The following is a 12,282-nucleotide window of genomic DNA, read 5'->3' as shown; positions in this document are numbered from 1 at the left end:
CCAGACATCTAGATAAGTTACCTGAGGGGTCTAGTTTCCAAAATGGCATCACTTGTGTGGGAATTTTGCTGTTTAGGCACATCAAGGACTCTCCAAACGCGATATGGCGTCTGCTAATTTTGTATTCAAAAAGTCAAATGGTGCTCCTTCCCTTCCGAGCCCTGCCATGCACCCAAATACCGTAGTAGTTTTTCTCTACTTATTGGGTATCAACGTATTCAGGAGAAATTGCATAAGAAATTGTATAGTGCAATTTCTTTTGTTACCCTTGTGAAAATGTAAAATTTGGGTCCAAAAAATTTTTTTCTGGGAAAAATGTAATTTTTTTTATTTTCTCGGCTCATTGTTATAAACTTCTGTAAAGCATCTGGGGCTCAAGGTGCTCCTCACACATCTAGATAAGTTCCCTGAGGGGTCAAGCTTCCAAAAGGGTGTCACTTGTGGCTCTCCAAACATGACTTGTCATTCGCTAATTATCCCAACAAATTATACATTCAAAAAATCAAATTTCGCTCCTTGCCTTCCGATCCCTGCCATGCACCCAAACAGTGGTTTTCCCCTACATATAGGGTATCAATACACTTAGGAAAAATTGCACAATAGATTTTGGGGTTTTCATTTACCATTGTCAAAACAAAAAATGTTCATTTTTTCCTTCTAGATTTCAAAAATTCATGTGAAGCACAGGAAGGGTTAATAAACTTATTGAATGTTGATTTGAGCACCTTTAGGCTATGTGCCCTCGTTGCAGAAATGCTGCGGAATTTTCCGCAGCATTCCCGCAACTCCCCGCCGCGGGTAAAACGCATGCGGAATTCGCATGCGTTTTCCCACAAAACACAATCGTTTTGCAAGCATTTTTAGCTTGCAGAATGCTTGCACTTTTCCAAGCAATTTGAAGCATCGCTTGGAAAAGTGATTGACAGTTTGGTCACACTTGTCAAGCACTATGCTTGACAAATGTGACCAACTTTTTACTATTGATGCTGCCTATGTAGCATCAATAGTAAAAGACAGAATGTTAAAAATAATAAAAAAAATAAAAAATAGGGATATACGCACCTCCTGGCGGCCCCCGATCTCCTCAGCGGCAATCTCGGTTCTCAATGAAGCTGCCGGCAAGTTCCATTCCCAGGCGTGCTTTGTGAGAATGACCTCTGATGAAGTAGCAGTCGCGTGACCGCTACATCATCAGAGGTCATTCTCGCAAAGCACACCTGGGAACAGAACTTGCAGGCAACACCGCTGCGGACTCCGGGGGCCGACAGAGGGTAAGTATATCCCTATTTTTTATTTTAATTCTATTTTTTACAGGAATATGGTACCCAGGGCATGGAAGAGAGTCTCTAAAATATTATAGTTCTTTTTAAGACTTATGGTAAATGTTTTGGGTCAAAAAATGGCATCACAAAGCAGAATTGGTATCAGTGTAATTACACTGACCTGTAGATTGATATTAACACGTCATTTTTAAAAATCCAAATACTATAGCAAAAGCAAAACCATAAAAAATTATGAAATTGTGTTTTTTCACTGCTAGTTTTTATTGCATTGTTGGTAGTGGCACCATTTCAAATTTGGCCTCAGGCAGCAGAAAAGCTGTAATCTGCGCTGAAGGTGGATAATAGTCAAGATCATACTTACTCCTCAATATAGAGGTATCCATTCTCTTGAGCAAGTCTCCGGGCATGGCTCTGAGCATCTCTTGCTGTGGGTCCAAATAAAATAACCATAGCACCATAGTCACGGCACATTTTGACCCGGTTTGGAGATGTTCCAGCTGACATTATGACGAACACAGGGATTTGTAACTCAGACGCATGGTAAGCCACAGCCATGGCAAAATTACTGTCTGTAGCTACAATCACTCCTTTCCTTTGCTGATCCTGTGAAACAAAAAAGTTATAATTTATAGTGTAGACAATGAAAGGGAATCTGTCAGCAGGTTTTCGCTATGTGATCTGAGAGCAGCATGATGTAGGAGCAAACACTCAGACATGTATCACTCACTGCACTGCTTGGGGTAGTTTTGATAAAATCCCTGTTTTCGCTGTTGTAGATATAGCAGTGGTCAGGATGTTGAGCTGTGTATCACCCCGCCACACCACTGATCACTCAGAGGGCATACACTGCCATGATTCTAGGCAGTGAGAGTCCTGATTACACAGGATGATGAACAGTCCAGAAGGATGATTTTTTTGCTGCATAAAAGATGATTTCACCAATGAATGAGCGCTTTTTCTTATTCATCGTGTTTTACACAACAAGATAATCATGAAACAAGCATTTTTAACATGAATTGTTCATGATTATCTTGCAGTGTTAATTTCCTTTAGTTTCACCTTGTTGTAAAAACAAAGAGAGTATGTTAATTCGAGAATCAGACCGTACCTCGTTGAGCGATGTGAGAAGGTACAGAACACCTCTCTCTTTCACTGATCCTGTATACTGTAGATATTCCTTCTTCAGGTAGATGTCTATCCCATATTGTTTTGAAATCCTAGAATACTGAAATAACATAATGTAAGAAAAGAAGATGAGTTACTAGCTTCAACAGGAAAAATATATCTTTGTATCATGTTAGCCAGCAGATAAAACTATTGAAAGTTGAGTTGGTTAATACCTTTTAAAGGCTACCTGAAAAGATGGTAACAAATAGCAAGCTTTCGGAAAACCCAAGAAGTCTTGAAAGCTGCTATTTCCTATAATCTTTTCAGTTAGCCAACAAAAGGTATCAACCACTGAGGGCTCTCAGTTTTGAATATTTTACTTGAGAGTTTTAAGTCCTATAAAAGAAGGCACAAATACTGTAGCTCTGCACATAAAGAAACAGTCAAACTTATAGGGAACCTATCAGCAGGAATGTGCTCAGTAACCTGCACACAGTGTCAACTCGGCGCCATTATAGTGATTAAAATGATACCTAGCTGATGAAATCGGTCTTGTTGTTGCTGTTCAATCTGTATTTGCAGTTTTGAGCTAATGATATTCTCGTGCCCTGGGGCGACCTGTGGGAGGTCTTCATGTGGTACTCTGATTAGGTATTCATACTGAAGACTGCTGACAGGTCACTAATCCCTCACTGACCTGCCCCCTATTTTACATACTGAATGTAATATCTATTGATAAAAAAAAAAAATCACATTCAGTAGGCTGGCGCTGGTGGTGGCGCCTGCGCTGAAGCATGATCACATGTATAATATGCATTTAATTGTTTTATTTGCTGATATAAAGTTATTCAGGAAAAAAAAATTGTCTTCACCAAGATGGCATCGGCCACACCTGTGCAGCAGCATCTGTCGGAGATACGATAGATGCTATTACACAGGCGTTGCCGGAGCCATCTTGATGGAGACAATTTTTTTTTCTTTTAGCAAGATGGCACTGGCGACACCTGCGCATTAGCATCTATGGGATCGCCGATAGATGCTACTGCGCATGCGCCACCAAAGCCGTATTGGGAGAGACAATTTTTTTTCTCTAGCAAGATGATGCCGGCAGCACCTGCTCAGTATCATTTATCGGATCACCCATAGATGCTACTGCGCAGGCGCAGCTGGCGCCATTTTAAAACAGAATTTTTTTTCTGAATATATTTATATTAGCAAATAAAATAGTTAGATGCACATTATACATGTGATCATGCTGCAGCGCAGGTTCCGCCACCAACACCTGCCTGCTGAATGTGATTTTTTTTTTGTAATAAATATTTTATTCAGTATGTAAAATAGTGGACATGACACTGAGGGATCAGAGACCTGTCATAAGCCCATAAGGATGAGGATAAAGATAAGCAGAGAACCACATGAAGCCCCCCCCCCCACAGGCCACCCAGGAGTACCAGAATCTCATTAACTGAAAATAAAGATTAAACAACAACCACAAGACGGATTTCATCAGCCAGGGATCATTTTAATTAGCATACCAATAATGACCTGACACTGTAGGTTACTAAGCACAATCCTGCTGACAGGTTCCCTTTAATTAGGAATGGCTCTTCCATTGCACAAGTAAAGCCCAGGGGCACATAAACATAGTCACAGTTTGGAACCTAATGTGACCCAAAAATGTCCCTGATCCATATAAGGAGATTACTAAAATAATTACTACCAATGACTTTGTTACATTGTAAGATTTAAGTTACCGTTTTGGTAAGGCGTTTGATTATAATTGGCCTGGCAGGTATGGGTGCCTGGGTGCTTAAAAGCAGCAATATCAATTCACGGAAGTACCCATTATAGAAGACTATATGAAACAACAATAATAATTCTAGGCATATGGTTGAGGAGGCATTCAGCAGGCTCTAGGCTGTCACCTTAACTCATCGTACCTCTATGATCATGTGGTAAGGGGATGTTGAGTGCCGGTGATAGCACACACCAGCAATCCCACTATTTAAATACCTCTGTGAGTGATTGACAGCGGTCGATTGCTGCTGTTACGGGACGATGCTGAATATATATATTACATCTTCCCTCTATGACGGGGCACAGCTCCTGAGTCTGTTTCATAAACCTGTACCCTAGCCGTGACATACATGTATGCCAGGGTGTTAATCTACATAAGGTATTCTTATTTAAATATTAATTCTACCTGATTAGTACTTTAAAAGAAGAGGAAAATATTTCAATTTTATAGTAGAATGGCTCAGTTTTTCTTTGTCCCTCATCTGGATCACTAGAGAAAAATAAAGTTCTATATTTTTGTCCAGTCTCTGGACAACTAGGAAAAAAAGTTCTAAGGTTTGCCCATCCCCTCATCCATCTCCTCCCTCACTCCAGGGGAACCTGCATCTTTTTTTAAACCATAATAACATCACCTTTTTGTTGTGCAATGATATACTTGTGATTCGTACCATACAGGGGGTTCTTTGAACACCACTTTGAATTTTAAAGGCCGCTGCACTGATATCTTCAAATCTCAGGAACTCATTCTTTGGCCGTACACTTGTTTTTCGAACTATTGAAGCAACAGGTTCAACAGCATCTCTCAATGGTTGCTCTGGGGTTCCAGAAATCTTCATTTCCCATGTGGTCATGTTTCCATTTAGGTATTCATCTTCCACAAAGTCCTTCAGCCTCTCAGGATGAATTGGCGGAACACATGGACCGTTTGGATCACTTTGCACTGGACCATTTTTTTGAGACTGTGTCTTGTTTTTCTCTGAAGCATGATGTCTTTTGTCAGGACTTCCATCATTTCTGCAAACAAGAACACACAATGCAATATGTCTACCGGTTTTTTATACTTAGTCATTCAATATCCGAGTTTAGAAATATGAACACATTAAGAATGGCAGGAAATATATGAAAACTGATGGAAATCCACATTTTCCACTTAATGTCTTAAATGTCTGGTTCATTACATATTACTCTTTGCATGCAGATGTCACATCAAAGCATTTTAGGATTACAAATCAGCAAAATCATTCAATCATGCACGAAGATCAGTCGATATTCTGCCTATATACAAATAATCTTCTCCTTTAAAAGATCATCTGATTCTCCAGACCATCATTATATTTTCTTACTACTTGCAATTATTTTCAAGGTCTGTGTAAATATTTTTCTGTTCACCCACCATTGGAATTGTGGATTACTATAAATTTAAGACCATCATACCAAGTATAAACAGAGTTGAATGTATTTTGTGTTTTTAAAATATATACGGTGTCTTTTTTTAAATTTTTTGTTTTGGTCATTAATTTCAGCGTTTTCATATATGCATGCATGGTTTTTGAAATAAGATAACAATGACACTTAAAGAAGCACTCCCATCAAAATTTGCATTAATATACAGCAGTCATCATATTACATAGCACTGTGTACTTACAATTGCTCATTTTGCTTTTCTACTCAGCTAATTCTTCTCTTTCCATTAGGTCTATGGCATCATGTGATTAATAACTGACTAGTTGAATCCTTCTAAGCTCTGTGCAGAAGCAGGGGAGCAATTTTCCCTGTATGAGTCATCAGACACTGCATAAGTCCCTGGCAGAGGGAGGAGTTGAAGAGGGGAATGATAAATGCTGGGACTTCCTGTTTCTACATACTGTAGAGCAGAGAATTACCTGATCAGAAAGGCAAAATGAACAATTGCAAGTACACAGTGCTATATAATATGATGACTACAATATATTAAGAGGGTATGAGAACAAGAAAGAAAATTGGAAAGTTCTTTACTAAGGAGATATATATATATATATATATATATATATATATATATATAGTATTGATTATTAAATCACAACCTATAGACATACGCAATAGATATGAAAAAGAACCCTGGCTCTGATGTTCATGTAATCTTTTTGTGTTTGGCTGGTTCCATTTTCTGAAAACTAGCTTTATTCTTGTGCAGCAATTTACCTCACTACTAACAATCAAACAAAAGCATTCTTCATTAACAAGTATGTGCATTAGTAAGTGTTGTGACTTTGGAGATTCATACAATGCACTTTTTTGTTAGCTTGGTCAAATTTGTGTCATTTTTAAGGTGTTCTGGTCAAAGTGATAATTTCTAAGGGGAAAATATCTAAGAAATGCAACAACTAACTTTCAAATCTTAAGTTTTTTTGTCCAATGCGCTCGGGGAATGTACAGGTGCTTAGACGTTCCAGCGATTCTTTTTGTATAAAGTAGAAGCACCTAGACTAGCAGAAAGAAAGAAGCAGGAGAGGAGAAGGCAAGACTCTGTCCATCTCATCAGAATTTTACAGGAAGTTCATTGGTAAGAACCATTCATATTTCTTACTTTAGATGTCTCAGCACTTTACACACTAATATCAAATACAGTATTGGCCTACAGCATACCAACAAATTTTAATAAAAAAAAAAGACCTAGAAATTAGTGAAGAACATAGAGACTTCATCCTTGAAAGACGTGAATTCATTTTATGCAACAATTATATTTTTTCCAAGATGAAGTCTACTACCAAAAATGTGGCACTGCAATGGAGACAAGGGTAGCCTGTTGTGAACTCTCTTGATCTGACTTCTGAGTCGGGGCTCCCTCTGGTGGTTACTGCGGGTAGTGGAGCTGGCCGGGTTGACAGAAGTCTGCCACCTGAAAACGATGATTGGAAGTCAGGGGTTACTAACTGGGAGGATTTAAGTGAGCAGGCTTCCCTCAGTTGCTGCCGGTGATTTCTTCCTGTGCATTTTGAGGTCTGCTGTCTCCTGCCTGATCCTGCATTTTTCAGTTAAGTTGTTCATTTGCTAATCCTCTGCATCTGATCTGGTTTTGCCTTTTTCTGCTTTCTGCTTTGCTGTGAGGGTTCAGCGTGCTCCCTGTTGAGGCTGTGCTGGACCCAGCTCCATATGTTACAGCTTGTGTTAGTTTGTTCAGTCCCCTGTTATATTAGTCTCTTTGCTTTGCTGCCAGTTCACACCAGAATGCTGATATAGCGGGGGAGAGGTCGTGAGACCTCAGTGTTTTTTGTACATCAGACGTGTTGGATTTTTTGAGGTTTTTGTGTGATTGCAGACAGTGTCTTTCCTGTCCTATTCTGTCTAGACAGTTTGGGCCCCATCATTTCTCAGTCTATTTTCTGCCTGTGTTTGTGCCTCAGCTTGTCTCACCGACAATATATGTTTGGGGGCTATCTATTCCTTTGGGGTTCTACTCCGGGGCAGTTTAGATTTCACCTTCCTTGCTTTAGGCTTAGTTAGCTCTCCGGCTGTGCCGAGGCATCTAGGGCATCGTAGGTATGCCCCACGGCTGCTGCTAGTTGTGCCGTTAGGATTAGGGGTCTGCAATCCGCTAAGTTACCAACCTTTCTGGTTTCCTGGTGGCCTAGCCAATTGCTGCCATCCTCCTCAGTGACCTATTCATAACAGTAGCCCCAACTATGCCAACATATTTATGGGAGTATTTGGAGACCTACACATCTACCAATCCACATATTTTAACCCCTTCACGACTCATGACGGTTATTTAGGTATCATGAAAAGCCGTGCCAATATGACCCATGACGCCTACATAGGCGTCATATAAATCACCCTCCTGCAGGTCGGGTGACCAGGGTCACTGAAAGGTCACCCTACCCGCACACGCAGGAGGCTTTGTGCTTCACTACAGGGGGTGTGGCTTAGCCCCCATGTGGCTACGATTGCTCTGATTGGCTGTTAAAAGTGAAACTACCAATCAAAGCAATAGTAATATTTCATCAATGAAATTTGATGAAATATTACAATCTAGCCATGGCCGATGCTGCAGTAGCATTGGACATGGCTGGAGACACTAACCAGACCCCCCCACACTGGCTGGCGCGGGCGATCAGCCCCCGCCACGGACTGACGGCAGCGATCGGTCGCTGTTGTCACGATCTGCTCCCCATCCCCTTCCCTCCACTCACTCCGATCCCCCCTCACACTCCCCGGTACCTCCTATGTCCCTCTGTCTGTCCCGGTGCCCCGCCGTCCCGGATCATGGGCGCCACCATCTTGGAAAATGGCGGGCGCATGCGCAGTACGATTGTAATATTTCACCAATGAAATTTGGGGAAATATTACAATCCAGCCATGGCCGATGCTGCACTAGCATCGGACATGGCTGGAGACTGTAATCTGACCCCCCCACACTGGCTGGTGGGGGCGATCAGCCCAAGCCACAGACTGTTGGCAGCGATCAGCCGCTGCAGTCACGATCTGCCCCCTCCCCTTTGCTCCCCCCACAGTCCAATCCCCCCTCACCTTCCCCTGTACCTCCTATGTCCCGCTCTGGCTCCCGGTGTCCCGCCGTCCCGGTTCATGGGCGCCGCCATCTTGAAAAATGGCGGGCGCACGCGCAATGCGCCTGCCGGCATATGCCGGCCGGCAGATTCATTCATTTATTTTAATCACTGTGATAAACTCTCACAGTGATCAAAATAAAAAAAAAGTACATAAACCCCCCCCTTTATCACCCCCTTAGGTAGGGATAAATAATAAAATTAAGAAAATATTTTTATTTTTCCATTAGGGTTAGAATTTGGGTTAGGTGTTGGAATTAGGGTTAGGGTTGGATTAGGGTTAGGGTTGGAATTAGGGTTAGGGTTGGAATTAGGGTTAGGATCGGAATTAGGGTTAGGATCGGAATTAGGGTTAGGATCGGAATTAGGGTTAGGATCGGAATTAGGGTTAGGGTTGGAATTAGGGTTAGGGTTGGAATTAGGGTTAGGGTTAGAAATAGGGTTGGGATTAGGGTTAAGATTAGGGTTATGGGTGGGTTGGGGTTGGGATTAGGGTTAGGCTTGTGGTTAGGGTTAGAGTTGGGATTAGGGTTAGGGGTGTGTTGTGGTTAGGGTTGTGAATAGGGTTATGATTAGGGTTGGGATTAGGGTTAGGGGTATGTTGGGGTTAGGGTTGGAGTTAGAATTGAGGGTTTTCCACTGATTAGGCACATCAGGGGGTCTCCAAACGAGACATGGTGCCACCATTTATTCCAGCCAATTTTGCATTCAAAAATTCAAACAGTGCTCCTTCTATTCCGAGCTTCGACGTGTGCCCAAACAGTGGTTTACCCCCACATATGGGGTATCAGCATACTCAGGAAAAATTGCACAACAACTTTGGGGGTCTAATTTCTCCTGTTACCCTTGGGAAAATAAAAAATTGGGGGCTAAAAAAAATATTTTTGTGGAAAAAAAATGATTTTTTATTTTCACGCCTGGGCGTTATAAAATTCTGTGAAGCACTTGGGGGTTCAAAGTGCTCACCACACATCTAGATAAGTTCTTTGGGGGGGTCTAGTTTCCAAAATGGGGTCACTTGTAGGGGGTTTCTACTGTTTAGGCACATCAGGGGCACTGCAAACGTAACATGATGCCCACAGACCATTCAATCAAGTCTGCATTTCCAAACGTCACTACTTCCCTTCCGAGCCCCGACGTCTGCCCAAATAGTGGTTCCCCCTCACATATGGGGTACCAGCATACTCAGGACAAACTGGACAACAACTTTAGGGGTCCAATTTCTCCTGTTACCATTGTGAAAATAAAAATTAGCGGGTTAAAAAAATCTTTTTTTTTCAGGAAAAAAAAGTTATTTTCATTTTCATGGCTCTGCGTTGTAGACTTCTGTGAAGCACCTGGGGGTTGAAAGTGCTCACTATGCATCTAGATAAGTTCTTTAGGGGGTCTAGTTTCCAAAATGGGGTCATTTGTGGGGGAGCTCCAAAGTTTAGGCACACTGGGACTCTCCAAAAACAACATGGTGTCCACAACGATTAGAGCTAATTTTCTGAGCCCTGCCGTGCGCCCAAACAGTGGTTCCCCTCCACATATGGGGTACCAGCGTACTCAGAACAAACTGGACAACAACTTTTGTGGTCCAATTTATCCTGTTTCCCTTGGGAAAATAAAAAATAGCGGGCTAAAAAGTCATTTTTTATTTTCATGTCTCTGCGTTTATAAACTTCTGTGAAGCACTTGGGGGTTCAAAGTGCTCACTACACATCTAGATAAGCTCCTTGAGGGTTCTAGCTTCCAAAATGGGGTCACTTGTGGGGGGTTTCTTCTGTTTAGGCACATCTGGGGCTCTGCAAATGCAACATGACAACCACAGAACATTCCATCAAAGTCTGCATTTCAAAATGGCGCTCCTTCCCTTCTGAGCTGTCCCATGCACCCAAACAGTGATTCCCCCCACATATGGGGTATCGGTGTACTCAGGACAAATTGCACAACAACTTTTGTGGTCCAATTTCTCCTATTAGCCTTTTGAAAATAAAAAATAGTGGGCTAAAAAATAATTTTTGAGGAAAAAAAAATAATTTTTATTTTCTCTGCTCTGCGTTATAATCTTCTGTGAAGCACTCGGGCATTAAAAGTGCTCACCACACATCTAGATAAGTTCCTTCGGGGGTCTAGTTTCCAAAATGGGGTCACTTGTGGGGGAGCTCCAATCTTTAGGCACACAGGGGCTCTCCAAACGCGACATGGTGTCCGCTAACGATTGGAGCTAATTTTCCATTCAAAAAGTCAAATGGCGCTCCTTCCTTTCCGGGCCATGCCATGAGCCCAAACAGTGGTTTATGCCCACATATGAGGTATCGGTGTACTCAGGAGAAATTGCCCAACAAAATTTAGGATCCATTTTACCCTGTTGCCTATGTGAAAATGAAAAAATTGAGGCTAAAAAAATTTTTTGGGAAAAAAAGTACTTTTTTTTTACGGAACAATTTGTGAGGCACCTGGGGGTTCAAAGTGCTCACTATGCATCTAGATAAGTTCCTTGGAGGGTCTATTTTCCAAAATGGGGTCACTTGTGGGGGAGCTCCAATGTTTAGGCACACAGGGACTCTCCAAACGCGACATGGCAACCGCTAAATATTCCAGCATATTTTCCATTCAAAAAGTCAAATGGCACTCCTTCCCTTCTGAGCCCTGCCGTGCGTCCAAACAGTGGTTTATGACCACATATGAGGTATCGGTGTACTCAGGAGAAATTGCCCAACAAATTTTAGGATCCATTTTATCCTGTTACCCATGTGAAAATGAAAAAATTGATGCTAAAAGAAAATTTTTGTTGGAAAAATTAAAATGTCCATTTTTCCTTCCATGTTGCTTTAGCCCCTGTAAAGCACCTGAAGGGTTAATAATCTTCTTGAATATAGTTTTGAGTAGCTTGAGGTGTGCAGTTTTTAGAATGGTGTCACTTTTGGGTATTTTCTGCCATATAGACCCCTCAAAGTGACTTCAAATGTGAGGTGGTCCCTAAAAAAAATGGTTTTGTAAATTTTGTTGTAAAAATGAGAAATCGCTGGTCAACTTTTAACCCTTATAACTTCTTAACAAAAATAAAATTTTGTTTCCAAAATTGTGCTGATGTAAAGTAGACATGTTGGAAATGTTATTTATTAACTATTTTGTGTCACATAACTCTCTGGTTTAACAGAATAAAAATTCAAAATTTGAAAATTTCAAAATTTTTGCCAAATTTCCATTTTTTTCACAAATAAACGCAAAAATTATTGACCTAAATTTACCACTAACATGAAGCCCAATATGTCACGAAAAAATAGTCTCAGAATCGCTAAGATACGCTGAAGCGTTCCTGAGTTATTACCTCATAATAATTGAGACATTGGTCAGAATTGCAAAAAATGGCCAGGTCATTAAGGTCAAAATAGGCTGGGTCATGAAGGGGTTAAGGATATTTCAGTCTATAAAAGATATATTCATGATTTTTTTTATCTGGAAAGGTAACTCCAGGGAAATTTCTGTTAGTAGAGGGATTAAATTCTAATAATTGGGCCATTTCATTCTCTCCAACTATTGGCAAGGATTCCATTAATTTTTTG

The 12,282-nt window shown here is 41.1% G+C and overlaps 1 protein-coding gene across 1 annotated transcript in view; it reads right to left on the bottom strand.

Annotated features, from left to right (window-relative positions):
• Window positions 1-12,282, bottom strand: part of LOC141088724 (L-threonine ammonia-lyase-like) — a 104,736-nt gene that overhangs the window by 75,448 nt on the left and 17,006 nt on the right. The window contains exons 2-4 of the mRNA XM_073574908.1: window positions 4,856-5,201; window positions 2,392-2,508; window positions 1,645-1,886 (exon numbers count right to left, since the gene is read on the bottom strand). Of these exons, the coding sequence (XP_073431009.1) occupies window positions 1,645-1,886; window positions 2,392-2,508; window positions 4,856-5,201 (705 nt within the window). The remainder of the gene's footprint in view (window positions 1-1,644; window positions 1,887-2,391; window positions 2,509-4,855; window positions 5,202-12,282) is intronic.

This window comes from Dendrobates tinctorius, unplaced genomic scaffold, assembly GCF_039654945.1.
Source record: "Dendrobates tinctorius isolate UK_male_01 unplaced genomic scaffold, ASM3965494v1 ptg000040l, whole genome shotgun sequence".
In the NCBI taxonomy this organism is placed as follows: Eukaryota; Metazoa; Chordata; class Amphibia; order Anura; family Dendrobatidae; genus Dendrobates; species Dendrobates tinctorius.
This window is presented reverse-complemented; position numbering and strand designations above follow the sequence as displayed.